This window comes from Carassius carassius, chromosome 11 (assembly GCF_963082965.1).
Source record: "Carassius carassius chromosome 11, fCarCar2.1, whole genome shotgun sequence".
NCBI lineage: Eukaryota > Metazoa > Chordata > Actinopteri > Cypriniformes > Cyprinidae > Carassius > Carassius carassius.
In genome coordinates this window covers 34,676,196-34,693,379 of record NC_081765.1, presented here as the reverse complement: position 1 = coordinate 34,693,379, position 17,184 = coordinate 34,676,196, and the positions used below count along the sequence as shown (strand labels likewise).

The window sequence follows — 17,184 nt, the reverse complement described above, 5'->3', positions numbered from 1 at the left end:
TTACAGCTTTTAGAGAAACACTAAAATGTAACGTTCCCTTCATGACAAGAAAACACTTGATAATAACACATAAACAAATAAACATTTGTTTAGATCTGTTTAAACGCTGCTTGATCTGTGCAGATTTCTCTCCTGATTCAGACCAGAACACTTTTTCACTGGAGGAAGTGTTATTATGGATCATAGACTCTATGTGTTTGAGTTAAAATCATCTCAATGCTGGATGTGTTTCATCTTTTGTCTTCTCCAGATGTTCACTGATGGACTGGAGTGCTGTGGATTATTGTGATGTTTTTATCAGACTCTCATTCTGACGGCACCCATTCACTGCAGAGCATCCATTGATGAGACACTGATGCAGTGCTACATTTCTACAAACCTGATGAAGACACAAACTCATCCTGATCTCTGTTGCACATTTTCAGCAGATTTTTGTTTTGAACTATTCCTTTTACCCAAACCCGGTGGATCATTTGAAAGTAAATCATAAGAAGACTCTTAGATGATGACATGAGTTGATCCAGACGTGTGGTTATGTTCTTGAATGGATCCAGATTGCTGTCAGATCTCAGGAGTGTGTCAGATGTCCATCATGTTTGTGTGAGTGTGCACACGTCAAGTGTTTTACCTTATAAAGACATGGAGCGTGTGTGTTCCTGTTTCGAGTGTTGTGTAGGCCGCTGTAAGTCACTTCCTTCCTCTCTGAATAGAGTCAGTGCAGCTCCTCTGAACGCGTCCAGACTCAGCAGCAGCTTGAAGCTCAGCGTCCGTCTGCAGGTAAGAGAAACTCCTCAAAGACATCTCTGATCATCACTGGAGCTGAACTCATCCTGACACAAACATGCTGCACTCTTCTAAACACAGCGGCAGAAACAGATCTCAGAACACACAAACAGCTTTCATTTAAGAGTGTGTAAAGATTGTGCAGGTTTGTGTTTCTCATGCATTTCCTCAGACTTCGATTCAGAATAATGCTTGCAAAATACAGACCTACAGTCGAGTCCAAACATCTGAAAGGGAAAATACTTATATCTGCAAATGCCATTTAATTTAATAACTTTGTTTTCCATTTCAAACAACACTGCACTGAACAAAAAAATGGTGTACTCAGAAATTACTATTAAATTTCACAAATAATTACAAGGAAATGGCAAATAACTTGTGAAGTAGAAGAGCTGAAACTTCAATGATCTTTGTTTACAACTTCACTGTAAAAACAAATAAATAAAGATTGGAGTGTTTTAAAATATTATGCAATTTCAATTTTTCTGAGTTACTCATAATTTCTCTGTACAGTGGATCTGAATGATTGTTAATATTTGTTACAGGGTTTCTTCTGCTCATCAAGGCTGCATTTGTTTTAATATTTTATTTTAATATACATTAAAATGTAATTTATTTCTATGATGCTCCGCTGAATTTTCAGCATCATTCCTCCAGTCTTCAGTGTCACATGATCTTCAGAAATCATGATAATATGATGATTTATTATTAGAATGATCAACAGTTGTGCTGCACAATATTGTTTTGGAACCTGTGTTATTTTATTCAGGATTCTTTGATGAATAAAAAGTTAAAAAGAACAGCATTATTTTATAACAATATTCACTACAGTTCAAAAGTTTGGGGTCGGTACATTTTTATTCTTTCTTTTTTTGAAAGAAATTCAAACTTTTATTCAGCAAGGATGATATCAAAGAAGTGATCAAGCAAGGGATTGCAAATGTTTTTATTGTTAGAAAATATTTCTATTTTGAATAAATGCTGTTCTTTTCAACTTTTTAGTTCATCAAATAATCCTGAAAAAGTATCACAGTTTCCAAAACAATATTGAGCAGCACAACTGTGTTCAACATTGATGATAATCAGAAATGTTTCTTGAGCAGTAAATCATCATATTTTCATGATTTCTGAAGATCATGTGGCACTGAAGACTGGAGGAATGATGCTGAAAATACAGCGGAGCATCACAGAAATAAATTACACTTTAACACAGATTCACACAGAAACCATTATTTCATATTGTAATAACATTTTGCAAGATTACTGTTTTTTTTGCCAGTATTTTTGATCAAATAAATGCAGGCTGATGAGCAGAAGAGACTTTTACGAGTCTCACTGATCCCAGACTTTTGAACAGTAGGGTAATTGTGAAATTCACTATCAATTTCTGAGTGAAAACCGTTTCTACAGCAAGCTTTCTTCAGCGAGGCAGATTGTCAGCGTGCTCTCAGTCTTTGCTGTGTGTTCAGAGATGCACGTGTGTCTCTGATGAAGTGTTGGGGGTTTTCGAGTGTAATCTGAAGCAGAAGTGAAGCTTTGCTCTGCTGTTAAAGTCAAACAGGAAGCTGCGGTTAGAGCAGAGAGTGCATGAGTTCTGAAGTGAAGCTGCAGCACAATCTCCAGCATCTGCTCTCCATCTCTGAGCCTTAAAGTATTGTTCACACCTTCGCCAAGTGCATGATGTGCAGCAGCAATTATTCATCATATCACATCAGTTTCCAGACCATCGTCAGCCAGCGCGGAAACAAACACGCCTGAAAGAGGAAGATCAGAGCATGCGAGGCACGGCAAACTGACATTTTGTAACAATACTGAAATAAGCAGCAGTTTTTCTGTTTCTCAAGTGTTTAAAGACGGAGAAAGGAGTTTTCCGTGAAACGTGACGGTCAGATTTGTGCCGATAAAATAAAAGCACTTATCTTTGCCATAAAATAATCAAACGAGCATCAGACTGCTGTGAACACACGTCTCTGAACAGAGCAACATTTCCATGTTAAGTGCATCCTCTGATGGGATTTACAGCAATAAAACAAAGATGAGCAGTTTTGTAAACTTTCAACTCAGTTTTTTCAAGTTCCATGAAAGATTTCTAAATGAGAAAGTTATTAAAGGCCAGGTAGCTCCCTTACTAACAAGAATTTGTTCTAAGAACGTTTTTCTAACATTTCCCTTAAGTTCTGAATATTTTCTGAGTGCTCAAAACACACAGTTTTTTAAAAACGTAGATCTTTCTTTGTCTAAGCTAAAGTTACATTTTATCATGGCAATGTAACATTTAAAAAAAGCATCCAATTAGAATGTTCCAGAAATAAGACATTCTATGAACGATGCATTAATATCATTCTGAGAACATTACGATAAGATAACGAATGTTCTGTTAATGTTAACATTCATTCAGAAGGTTGTCTGTCAGCTGGATCTGGTTATGTTTTCATCACTGCTGTTAATGTACAGTAAAGTTCACTGGCACTGCTCGATGTCTCAATAAGAGTTAATAATAATCTGATGTAGTTGTGTCTTCTCTCCTCAAACCACACGCTGTCACTCTGAGAACAGTGTTTCCGGTGTCGAGCTCTTGCACAAGCTTCTCTCAGTCTGTCTCTCGTCTGATCCTCAGGTGATCTATCGTGACAGGAGAAGATGGCGGGCACAGCACACATCCCAGTGGAGGAGATGGAGGAACTGAGAGAGGCCTTCAGTAAAGTGGGTGAGTCTCAACGCTTTCACACACACTTCATTCCCATCCAGATTCAGACTAAAGAAGGGCAGACTCGATTCCGGTTCCTTAGCTATTTTAGTTATATTTCTTTTAGAATTTGTTCAACAAAAAAACTATCAAGGATAACAGTACTTTTTTTTTTAATCAAATGAACATGTATGATAAAGTGAACATGATTCATTAAAAGAATCGGTTTGTTACATAGATTCAAAGCAGCGGTGTTACTGTAAACTAAACCTAAACTATTACAAATGTTTTTTGATCATTGAATTAAGTTGAATTAAGACTGAAATAAGTTGAAGTACAAAAATTTGTAAACTGCGATAAAAATAAAAATGACAAAAGCACATAACAAAATTTATAAAACTACAACTAATATGAAAACTCAAAATATAAAAATAAAAATAGTCAAAATATAAAAAATAATATTGTAATACATAGAAAAAAATACTATAATAACACCATCGCAACCCTGCATTTGAGAGTGTTGTGTCAAGTATAGTTTTTGTTAACTGAAAATAAAATTACATATAAATTTTAGGTGAAAAAATGTTGCTTTGAAAACAAAAACAAAAAACATTTAAACTAAAGGACTACAAAATTAAAACTAAAACTGAATTAAAAATAAATTAAGCTAAATAGAAATATATATTTAAAAAAAAACATAAAATGGCGAAAAAATAAATATAAATAAATAAAAATTAAATCGAACTGAAAGAAGTTGTTTTTGAGCCTCATTTCATTAGATTGATTCAAAGCATCTAAAGCTGCATTTATGACACTGAGTTTTGTTGTGCAATTGATTTAAAGAATCGGGTCATTTGAGTGATTCACTGACCTTTGACCTCGCCCCCCAGATGTGGACGGTAACGGTCACATCAGCACCGTCGAGCTGACCGAACTCTTCAAGGTGGCGAACCTGCCGTTGCCGGGATACCGTGTGCGTGAGATCGTCCAGGAGCTCAGCCGGACCATGGACCTCAACCAGGACGGGAAGATCACCTTCGACGAGTTCGCCAAGGTCAGGTCAAAGGTCACCTCAGTCAGCAATTCCAGAACAAGTATCTAAACCTCCTTGACATCAGATATTAAGCCCTGTTTTCAAATTGTAAAATTGATCCAGTTTTTTACTAGAAACATGAACACATATTAAATATTAGTCGATTTTTCTGACCCCACTGGCAGATAAACCAATCAAATTTGATCAGTTTTAGAGATATGTTATTTCTCCTGTAAATGTATCTTGATTTAAGAGAGTTTAGATATTTGTATTGGAAAACAAGACTGAAGTACTGAGGAAGAAAATATTTTTTCCAGTGATTAGAAAGAAAACCCGAGTAAGTTCCTCAGTTAGGTGACAGTAGTGCTGTTTTCTTTACTGAAAAGCACTTTTTAATAAATAATGTAATATATATAATATTTAAAGAATTTTATATATATATATATATATATATATATATATATACAGTACTATGATATAATAGTAAAATAAACAGGAAGTGTTGATACAAGTAAATTAGCCACAGTTAATTTTATTAGTCAAGAAGTTTAATATTCTGTATATTTTCTGTTTTTATCTTTTTATTTAAAACTTTGTATGTAAAGTTTTAGTAATTTTGCTGTTTGCTATTGTAATTTTTAATAGTTTTTAAAAAATAAAAAAAATGTATTTCAATTTTGTTTCAGTTTTAGCTTTAGTTAAGTACACCAAGTTAAACTACATTAAAATGAATATGGGAAGTACCTGAAATAAAAGGTATTTTATATTTTATTTTAGGTAATTTTTTAATGGTTTTTAGCTTTTAGTTTCAGTTGTAGTTTTAGTGAAATGTAATAACCCTGGTCCTGTGAGTGACTGAAGGTCTCCATCTGTCTCTGTCTGTGTCGTTCTGTTTCCATTTGTGTCAACCTGTCTCCATCTGTCTCCGCCTGTGTCCATCTGTGTCTGTCTGTCCCTTCTGTGTCCATATGTGTCTGTCTGTTCCTTCTGTGTCCATCTGTGTCTGTCTGTCCCTTTTGTGTCCATCTGTGTCTGTCTGTCCCTTTTGTGTCCATCTGTGTCTGTCTGTTCCTTCTGTGTCCATCTGTGTCTGTCTGTTCCTTCTGTGTCCATCTGTGTCTGTCTGTCCCTTTTGTGTCCATCTGTGTCTGTCTGTCCCTTTTGTGTCCATCTGTGTCTGTCTGTTCCTTCTGTGTCCATCTGTGTCTGTCTGTCCCTTTTGTGTCCATCTGTGTCTGTCTGTCCCTTTTGTGTCCATCTGTGTCTGTCTGTTCCTTCTGTGTCCATCTGTGTCTGTCTGTTCCTTCTGTGTCCATCTGTGTCTGTCTGTCCCTTCTGTGTCCATATGTGTCTGTCTGTTCCTTCTGTGTCCATCTGTGTCTGTCTGTCCCTTCTGTGTCCATATGTGTCTGTCTGTTCCTTCTGTGTCCATCTGTGTCTGTCTGTCCCTTCTGTGTCCATATGTGTCTGTCTGTTCCTTCTGTGTCCATCTGTGTCTGTCTGTCCCTTTTGTGTCCATCTGTGTCTTTCTCCTATGTCCATCTGTGCCCGTCTGTCTCCATATGTCTCCATCTGTGTCCATCTGTCTCAAACTCTCTTCGTCTGTCTCCATCTGTCTCCATCTGTGTCCATCTGTGTCTGTCTGTCCCTTCTGTGTCCATTTGTGTCCATCTGTGTCTGTCTGTCTCCTATCTCCATCTGTGTCCGTCTGTCTCCGTTTGTGTCCATCTACATCCGTCTGTGTCCACCGGTCTCAATCTCTCTCCGTCTGTCTCCATCGGTGTCAATCTGTCTCCATCTGTGTCAATCTGTCTCCGTCTGTCTCCTTCTGTTTCCATCTGTTTCCGTCTGCCTCCGTCCGTCTCCATCTGTGTCTGTCTGTCTCCTTCTATGTCCATCTGTGTCCATCTGTATCCATCTGTCTCCTTCGGTCTCCATCTGTCTCCGTTTGTGTCCATCTGTCTCAAAATCTCTCCGTCTGTCTCCTTCTGTGTCCATCTGTGTCCGTCTGTCTCCGTCTGTCTCCATCTGTGTCAATCTGTCTCCGTCTGTCTCCTTCTGTGTCCATCTGTATCCATCTGTATCCATCTGTCTCCTTCGGTCTCCATCTGTCTCCGTTTGTGTCCATCTGCATCCGTCTGTGTCCATCTGTCTCAAACTCTCTCGTCTGTCTCCATCTGTGTCAATCTGTCTCCATCTGTGTCCGTCTATCTCCTTCTATGTCCATCTGTGTCCATCTGTATCCATCTGTCTCAATCTCTCTCCGTCTGTCTCCATCTGTCTCAGGTGGTCCATGACCTGAAGAGCTCAGAAGTGGCCAAGACCTTCCGTAGAGCCATTAATAAAAAGGAGGGCATCTGTTCAGTGGCTGGCACCTCAGAACAGTCTGGAACACAGCACTCGTACTCCGGTGAGACCAACACCCTGCAGCAAAACAAACCAGAGCAAGCCTGAGAGAACGCAACTACTTTACACTTTACAAACTTTTATCCAAAGCAACTTACAAATGAGCAACAGAAGCAATCAAAACCAACAAAAGAGCAATGAAATGTAAATGCTGTGACAAGCCTCGGTTAGTCTAACACATCAAGGGTTTTTAATAATAAATAAAAAGAAAAGTAGATAGAATAGAATAAAAATATAATTAATTAATGTTTATGGAATGTTCCCATAACTTTATAAATATTTGATAAATGTTCTCATAGCTTTGAGAGACAATATTCTGAGATCAACATTCTCTAAACGTCCTGATGATGATCTAAAAAATAAACATTCAAATTACATTACATTTTGGGTAAACATTAAGTTAGTAGAACATTTAAGAAACGTTTTAGTGATTTTTAAATAACATTCTAATCATAACAAGAAAACTGGACATTTTAATATTTTTAGAATATATATAAAAAAAGTTCAAATAACATTATATTTTTGGTAAAAAATAAAGTTAGTAGAGCATTTAAAGGGTTAGTTCATCGAAAAATCGTAATTATGTTATTAATAACTCACCTTCATGTCGTTCCAAACCCGTAAGACCTCCGTTTATCTTCTGAACACAGTTTAAGATATTTTAGATTTAGTCCGAGAGCTCTCAGTCCCTCCATTGAAGCTGTGTGTACGGTCTACTGTCCATGTCCAGAAAGGTAAGAAAAACATCATCAAAGTAGTCCATGTGACATCAGAGGGGCAGTTAGAATATTTTGAAGCATCGAAAATACATTTTGGTCCAAAAATAGCAAAAACTACGACTTTATTCAGCATTGTCTTCTCTTCCGTGTCAGTTTGTGATATCCGGTTCATGAACGAATCATTCGATGTAAGTGGATCTTTTTGAACCAGTTCACCGAATCGAATTGAATCGTTTTAAACGGTTCGTGTCTCCAATACGCATTAATCCACAAATGACTTAAGCTGTTAACTTTTTTAATGTGGCTGACACTTCCTCCTAGTTCAAACAAACCAATATCCCGGAGTAATTCATTTACTCAAACAGTACACTGACTGAACTGCTGTGAAGAGAGAACTGAAGATGAACACCGAGCCGGGTCAGATAACGAACGAAAGATTGACTCATCGGTTTTCGGATCACCAGTAGTTCTTTCGGACAGTTCGATTCAATAAACAGGTTGAAGTAAACGGTTCACCAGTTCTTTTGCGCTCGACGTAATGACGTCATTGGTGATGATTGCCCTTGATTCAAGCCTTCGGTTTACCTGCGCTCTTAACACTAGCACAGAATCAGTTCAGAATCATTCACCAAAAGAATCAGTTTGGTTCAGACGCTCTGTGTGTCGGTCTGCTTCACACTGAATCACACATGCGCAGTATCATCAGCTCCTCGGTTCACGAATCAGACGCGTCTGACAGAAACGGTTCTTGACTCGTGAACGAGTCAATCTTTTGTTCGTTATCTGGCTCGGCTCGGTGTTCATCTTCAGTTCTCTCTTCACAGCAGTTCAGTCAGTGTACTGTTTGAGTAAATGAATTACTCCGGGATATTGGTTTGTTTGAACTCAGATGGAGTGTCAGCCACATTAAACAAGTTAACAGCTTAAGTCATTTGTGGATTAATGCGTATTGGAGACGCGAACCGTTTAAAACGATTCAGTTCAATTCGGTGAACTGGTTCAAAAAGATCCACTTACATCGAGTGATTCGTTCGTGAACCGGATATCACAAACTGCTTTGTTTTGAACTCTCTCACCACAGACACAGAAGAGAGGACAATGATGAATAAAATCGTAGTTTTTGCTATTTTTGGACCAAAATGTATTTTCGATGCTTCAAAAAATTCTAACTGACCCTCTGATGACACATGGACTACTTTCATGATGTTTTTCTTACCTTTCTGGACATGGACAGTAGACCATACACACAGCTTCAATGGAGGGACTGAGAGCTCTCGGACTAAATCTAAAATATCTTAAACTGTGTTCCAAAGATAAACGGAGGTCTTACGGGTTTTGAACGACATGAGGGTGAGTTATTAATGACATAATTACGATTTTTCAATGAACGAACCCTTTAAGAATCATTTTTGTAACCTTTAATTAATGTTCTAATCACAAGAAGAAAACTAGACATTTCAGCGTTTCAGAAACATTTCAAAACAATGTTCCACAATGTTTTTGAACTAAACTAATTGTCTTGGCTGTGTGCAGAGGAGGAGAAGGTGGCGTTTGTGAACTGGGTCAATAAAGCGCTGGAGAAGGATCCGGACTGCCTGCATGTTCTTCCCATGGATCCCAGCACCAATGATCTTTTCACCGCGGTGGGCGACGGCATTGTGCTCTGGTACTGCAGCGTTAAAACACCTTCATGTTCAATACCATGGTATTTCACTTGTCCGACATATGAAGTTATGCTCTGTCTGCAGTAAAATGATCAACCTGTCTGTGGCGGACACCATCGACGAGAGAACCATCAACAAGAAGAAGCTCACACCCTTCACCATCCAGGTTGTATACAAACACTGGGGTCTTTCACACACTGCTGATCTGTTGGGGTTTAATGCTGATGTTCATGTGTGAACCTGCAGGAAAATCTGAACCTCGCATTGAACTCGGCCTCCGCCATCGGCTGCCATGTGGTGAACATCGGAGCAGAGGACCTGAAAGAGGGCAGGCAGCATTTAGTGCTGGGACTCCTGTGGCAAGTCATCAAAATCGGCCTGTTCGCTGACATCGAAATAAGTAGGAATGAAGGTACGAATTACTACAAAACTATCACACAAACACAAAAATAAATAAATAAATAATAGTAATATATTTTGTTTTACTTTTTCATCACTTACTATCCATCAAGTTGTTCCAAATCTGTTTGAGTTTCTTTCTTCTATTGAACATAAAAAAGAGATACTGCTGAATGTTGGTAATCACTTCCATAGTATTTTTTTTCCTTACTATGGAAGTCAATTGCTACCACCAACTCGTTGGGTGCCAACATTCTGCAAAATGTCTTCTTTTATCCTCACAATTATATTCCTTCTTAGAGAAAAATGGTATATGTGAGGATTTCCAGTCAAGATATAGACCGTATCATAGTACTGAGACTGCTCTTCTTAGAGTTACAAATGACCTGCTCTTATCATCTGATCGTGGGTGTATCTCTCTTTAAGTTTTATTGGATCTTAGTGCTGCGTTTGACACTATTGACAACAACATTCTCTTGAATAACTAGAAAACTTTGTTGGCATTAATGGAAGTGCATTAGTATGGTTCAAATTATACTTCTTTGACCGCCATAAACTCATAGCACTGAATGAAGATGTATCATATCGATCAGTATGGAGTACCTCAAGGCTCAGTACTAGGGCCGTTACTGTTCTTATTTTATATATTCTTATTTTTTCTTTACTAATCTTTATATCCAAAATTAAAACCTAAAAATAACTATTAAGTTGTACAGAACATTTGCTTATGGTAATTTTTAAGTTTTATGTCTAAAACCATAAAATAGAGAATGTTCTGTGTAAGTTATTAAATGACTGTAAAAATAAAAAAATAAAAAATTATGGTAGTCTAAAAACCTCCCTGCAATGTTCTGGAAATATTGCTTTATGGTTGTAAGAAATACTAATCTAAAAAAGGAACATTCCTGGAACTTTATTATTTGGTTAAAACAAGAACTAAACCAAGAACCAAATATTAACTTTAGGGAACGTTCTGAGTTTGCGTCTTTCTTTACAGTAAATTACATGTGTGTTGATCTAATGAATGACATTCATACATTACAAGAGTCACATAATCACGTGTGTGTGTGTGTGTGTGTGTGTAGCTCTGATTTCTCTTCTCAGGGATGGAGAGAATCTGGAGGATCTGGTCAAACTGTCTCCTGAGGAGCTGCTGCTGCGCTGGGCCAACTATCACCTGGAGGAGGCCGGCTGTACCAAAATCAACAACTTCAGCTCCGATATCAAGGTAAGTGAAGATCTATCTATGCATCCATCCATCTAAAGCAACAACCTAGGTAATAGCAACAGTATCCATGACCTTAAAGCTCACAAACTCAAGATTTGAAAATGATTTTACACTTTTCAGGCTTTCAGAATTTATACATTTACAATTAAATTAAAATTGTCTTAACTAGTGAGTGAGTGTAGCTATATTGGTGCAGAGCCAGTGGTTGTCTTGTAGGCAAACATCAGCACCTTGAATTGAAACTGGTGTAGAGAGGTATGATGCAGGACCTGGCCATTGTAGCAATATGGTCTGTGAAGCTTAACTGATCATCGGTCACCACTCCAAGGTTCCTGTCTGTCCTGGAAGGAGTTCTGGTTGATGAACCCAGCTGTATAGAGAGGTTGTGAAAGGTTGAGCTGAAGGTGATGGTTCATCATCCAGTCAGAAATGTCTGTCAGATGCGAGCAACTACCGTCGGGTCATCTGGTTGGAATGAGAAGTAGAGTTGAGTTTCATCAGCATAGTGTTGATAGGAAAAGCCATGCAAAGCCTCAACATTTTGTCATGAGCATCTCAAGTTCACACTGTGATTAATAATGTGAATGAAGCTGCTCTCTGGATGTAAATATGTTGAAACGCACTGTGATGGAGACATAGAGCTGATAACCTCACCTTCACCTGTTGTCTGAAGGACTCCAAGGCCTATTACAACATCCTGAACCAGGTAGCACCCAAAGGAGACGAGGATGGCATCCCAGCCATCCCGATCGACATATCTGGAATACGGGTGAGGAAACACCTCCTAAACACATCATTCACATGCACACATTCAGACAGTTCTTCATTAAAACGCCTATCGTAACAGGAGAAAGATGACCTGAAGAGAGCCGAGTGCATGCTGGAACAGGCCGACCGGCTCGGCTGCCGACAGTTCGTCACGGCCACAGACGTGGTCCGCGGAAACCCCAAACTCAACCTGGCCTATGTGGCCAATCTCTTCAACAAGTTCCCCGCTCTGAAGAAGCCCGAGAACCAGGATATCGACTGGAGCTCTATCGAGGGTGAGTCAATCATTTACTCTCCCTCATGTCGCTCCAAACCTGTGTGAGTTTCTTTCTTCTGCTGAACACAGAAGAAGAGATTTTGACCAAAATTTTCAGTTCCCATATAAGTGAAACGCTTTGATTCCCAACATCCTTCAAAAACCTTCATACAAGTTTGCAGCGACATAAGGGAGAGTAAATGATCACTTTCAGCTGGACTATCACTTTAAGACCTATTAAAACATTAAGATGTTTCAGCTGTTTCTCTTAAACGTCAATGAGATTAAATTGAGATGTTTGCTGAAGTCTTCTGCTTCTCAGATGATATCTATCTATCTATCTATAGAGCATTTATATTAATACATTTAACAGACAACTTATGTCTGTGCACAGATCTTTGAAATAATATTTGAGCTGCAGGAATACAAACCGTACTCAGATTTGACAATATGTCAAAGTTTTTTAATTAAACATCAGAGAACTCAGTATGAACCTTCCCCCAGTGAGAATCAGCAGTTAACGAGTCATTCATAAGTACAATCTGAGATGCTGATCAATATTCACAGATATGATGTTAAGCTGCTGATCTGATCATGTTCTCATGTCTGTCAGGAGAGACCAGAGAGGAGCGAACCTTCAGGAACTGGATGAACTCACTGGGTGTCAATCCACGCATCAATCATCTCTACGTGTGAGTGTCATAAACCCCATCAGCAGAAAACACAGGACAGAACTGATCAACCACAGAGAATAAAGCACATTAGTGGATCCTAAAGAGAAATTAGTGATGCACCAAAATCATTTAAGTATTAGAATCACTGATGTTTAATTAGCGCTTCTCTGATGTTTTAACTGTGTTGATGCACAATGTGCATAAACTACAACAGGTAAACAATCTCAACCGCAGAAAGACGTCAAAAACAGCTTGTAACATCAGACATCAGAAACGACATTCAATGAACAAACAAACAAAAACAAAAAAACATATAAAGAGGAGTATTTTGGTAAAAATATATACTACATTACATATTCAATTAAATTTTTTGCACTTAATCAGTTGTCTTCATTATTTAATGTATGATTAAATAAATCATCATGAAAATTAGTTTTGATTACAATCACCAATTCAACTACCAATTGGAGTAGAAACATAATTGTGTGATTAAAACGTATCAGAACGTATATGAAATTTAAATGTTTGCATACAACTCCAGTTTTTATTTGAGGGTTGATTATTAACTACATTTGATTGATCAATTAATTCATTTTCAGTTTTGAGCTGAATTAAAACTTTTGATTTTGTTTTACAGTGTTTCTGTAAAAAATAAAATAAAATCCGGTGCATCACTAATTGTTACTATTTCTACAGTATATTTACTGTATGTACAGTAAATTACTGTATTATCACCTTCACATTATACAAGCAAAAAAAGTTGTTTTTAATTCAAAACGTTTTAATTTCTACTCATAACTGAATTCAAATAAGCATTTCAAATAGGTTTGATATGTTAACTGTTTGATAATGAAAACTGTGTGCACTATTATTCCAGCAAACGTAAAGAACGTGACAAAAACCTTATATCTGAATGTTCTCTGAACTTTCAAAGTGTCAAGTTTTTTCAGTGTTTTTCTTGGTTATGTGAACATTAGAGAATACCTTAAAGAAGCATTACATTGTATCATTTTGCAACATCATGGGAACGTTACTTTAAAATGATCTCTCAACAATCAGAAGCTTGTTTAAAACAAGAACGTCCAACTAATATGTTTCCGAAAAACACTTAATGAGCCACGTATGAATAATGTTTTTGTGCTAACATTATTAAAGAGGGGATAGCTAAACAAACATTTATTAACGTTACTAGAAGAACGTTTGTTCATAACTTTGAGAGAACCTCGCCGGAACGTTCCTGGTCAGCTGGGATGTCGTTTCAGACGCTGCCGTAGACACTTGTGCAGGATCTCACTGTTTTCTTTGTGTTCTTCAGGGATCTGGCCGATGCTCTGGTCATCTTCCAGCTATATGAAAAGATCAAGGTTCCTGTGGACTGGGACAAAGTCAACAAACCACCATATACCAAACTGGGCAGCAACATGAAGAAGGTACAAGTGTATCATAACAGAGGATCCTCAGTGAAACACTACAAAGGCCCCATGAAATGACACACACACACACACACACAAACAGATGTGTAACTGTATTATTGTGGATTGCAGCTGGAGAACTGTAACTACGCAGTGGAGCTGGGGAAGAAGGAGGCCAAGTTCTCTCTGGTGGGAATCGCTGGTCAGGATCTAAACGAAGGCAATCGGACACTGACGCTCGCTCTGCTCTGGCAGCTCATGAGGAGGTCAGACACTCAAACACGTGATCATATGCTTCAGATCCACACAAACACAGTCACTCACAATCACACACTTGAGATCCACACGCCTGCTGAAGGTCTGGCTCATCTTCTGTCTGCAGGTACACACTCAACATCCTGGAGGATCTGGGCGACGGGCAGAAGGTCAACGACGACACCATCGTGACCTGGGTTAACGACGCACTCAGACAGGCCGGCAAAGGCACCATCAGCGGCTTTAAAGTATGCAGCTCACGCTCAGAAAACCTTCATCTGTGATACAGAACTGAGCTCATCTGTTATGATTCTGCAGGACGGATCCATAAGCACCAGCATGCCTGTCCTGGACCTGATTGACGCCATCCAGCCTGGCTCCATCCGCTACGACCTTCTCAGGACAGAAGACCTGACAGACGAAGAGAAACTCAATAATGCAAAGTACGTCAGAGTTACACTCCTCATTAGCATATTAATGAACATTAAACAGATATTCTGGGTTCGATATGAGCTGTACTGTAACATGGCATATGGAAAAATATTTATCTTAAAAGTCAGAATTGCAAGAAAAATGTACGTTTGTGAAATGTAAACTCAGAATAGCAATAAAAAAAATGTCAAAATTGTGAGATATAAATTCAGTATTGCGAGAAAAATTCAGAACTGCGAGATATGAACTTAGATTATGAAAAAGTCAGAATTGCGAGATATGAACTTAGATTATGAAAAAGTCAGAATTACGAGATATGAACTTAGATTATGAAAAAGTCAGAATTACGAGATATAAACTCAGAATTATGAAAAAGTCAGAATTACGAGATATGAACTTAGATTATGAAAAAGTCAGAATTGCGAGATATAAACTCAGAATTATGAAAAAGTCAGAATTGCGAGATATAAACTCAGAATTATGAAAAAGTCAGAATTGCGAGATATAAACTCAGAATTATGAAAAAGTCAGAATTGCGAGATATAAACTCAGAATTATGAAAAAGTCAGAATTGCGAGATATAAACTTAGATTATGAAAAAGTCAGAATTACGAGATATAAACTCAGAATTATGAAAAAGTCAGAATTGCGAGATATAAACTTAGATTATGAAAAAGTCAGAATTACGAGATATAAACTCAGAATTATGAAAAAGTCAGAATTGCGAGATATGAACTCAGAATTATGAAAAAGTCAGAATTGCGAGATATAAACTCAGAATTATGAAAAAGTCAGAATTGCGAGATATAAACTCAGAATTATGAAAAAGTCAGAATTGCGAGATATAAACTCAGAATTATGAAAAAGTCAGAATTGCGAGATATAAACTCAGAATTATGAAAAAGTCAGAATTGCGAGATATAAACTCAGAATTATGAAAAAGTAAGAATTGTGAAATATAAACTCAGAATAATGAAAAAAGTCAGAATTGCGAGATATAAACTCAGAATTATGAAAAAGTCAGAATTGCGAGATATAAACTCAGAATTATGAAAAAGTCAGAATTGCGAGATATAAACTCAGAATAATGAAAAAAGTCAGAATTGCGAGATATAAACTCCGAATTATGAAAAAGTCCGAATTGCGAGATATAAACTTAGATTATGAAAAAGTCAGAATTGCGAGATATAAACTTAGATTATGAAAAAGTCAGAATTGCGAGATATAAACTTAGATTATGAAAAAGTCAGAATTGCGAGATATAAACTTAGATTATGAAAAAGTCAGAATTGCGAGATATAAACTCAGAATTATGAAAAAGTCAGAATTGCGAGATATAAACTCAGAATTATGAAAAGTCAGAATTGCGAGATATAAACTCAGAATTATGAAAAAGTCAGAATTGCGAGATATAAACTTAGATTATGAAAAAGTCAGAATTGCGAGATATAAACTCAAAATTATGAAAACGTTTTTAATTTTGAAAAAGTCAATTGTGAGGTATAAACTTAAAATTTGCAAGAAAAATCAGAATTGCAAGATATAAACTTAGTATTACAAAAAAATCAGAATTGCGAGATATTAACTAAGAACTGTGAAATATGAACTCATTATTGCAAGATATAAGTCAGAACTGAACTTTTACTGAACCCAGAACTGTTCAAACTCTGTTCAGACTCAAACAGACGGTCAAACTCACCTGTGTGTTCTCAGGTACGCGATCTCTATGGCGAGGAAGATCGGAGCGCGGGTGTATGCTCTGCCCGAGGATCTGGTGGAGGTCAAGCCCAAGATGGTGATGACGGTGTTCGCCTGCCTCATGGCTCGAGGAATGAGACACATCTAGAAGCGCCTGCTTTTAAATTTCCTGTCTTTTATAGTTGTTGTTCAATTACTGGGTTCCCACCATCATGCATTTATCACAAAAACTTCTCAGGGCAATATAAACTAGCAGTTCTTGACACTCTTGACAGAATAATCGATTAAATCTATCTGCTGTCTTCTTTAACCTCTATATAACCAGGCATAACCTGTGTACAAAAAGGTCAAAGGTCGCGTCTGTTTGTGTCTATGAGCACTGTGTGCGTATGTGGAATATTAAATCAGGCCAGTTGTGCTCTTTTGAATGTTCAGGTAATTCAGCCTATAAACAGCAGTAAACACAATCCGATGTACATGTTTAAATGTCACTGGAAATAAATGTGCAAATATAAAACATTTTGTAACTCGAGTGTTTGTGCTTGTTTTATACTATTCATACTACTAACATAATAACACTTCCTCCAGAGAAAAAGTGCATCTGCTGTTGTCTCTCACAGATTTGTTTAGAGCTGTTTAAACGCTGCTGGATCTGTGCAGATTTCTCTCCTGATTCAGGAGGAAGTGTTATTATGGATTATAGTTATGTCTATAATTATGGATTATAGACTCATATTTTAGTTAGAAATGCTGGACGTGTTTGATCTTTTG

At 37.4% G+C, this 17,184-nt stretch overlaps 1 protein-coding gene across 2 annotated transcripts; it reads left to right on the top strand.

Moving 5' to 3' along the window:
• Positions 1-709: 709 nt before the first annotated feature.
• On the top strand, positions 710-16,940 carry LOC132153259 (plastin-2-like). Of its 2 annotated transcripts, none has more exons than XM_059562647.1 (16): positions 710-777; positions 3,401-3,490; positions 4,360-4,523; positions 6,789-6,912; positions 9,161-9,293; positions 9,376-9,457; positions 9,538-9,703; positions 10,776-10,918; positions 11,592-11,687; positions 11,766-11,961; positions 12,556-12,634; positions 13,932-14,046; positions 14,161-14,294; positions 14,411-14,531; positions 14,602-14,726; positions 16,429-16,940. In XM_059562647.1, exons 2-16 carry the CDS (start codon positions 3,424-3,426, stop codon positions 16,559-16,561), a joined length of 1,878 nt encoding a protein of 625 aa, XP_059418630.1. In that variant the 5' UTR covers positions 710-777; positions 3,401-3,423; the 3' UTR covers positions 16,562-16,940. The 2 variants fall into 2 exon arrangements, with proteins under 2 accessions (XP_059418630.1, XP_059418629.1); XM_059562646.1 differs by lacking the exon at positions 710-777 and adding an exon at positions 865-914 and having other exon boundaries at positions 3,398-3,490.
• Positions 16,941-17,184: the final 244 nt, after the last annotated feature.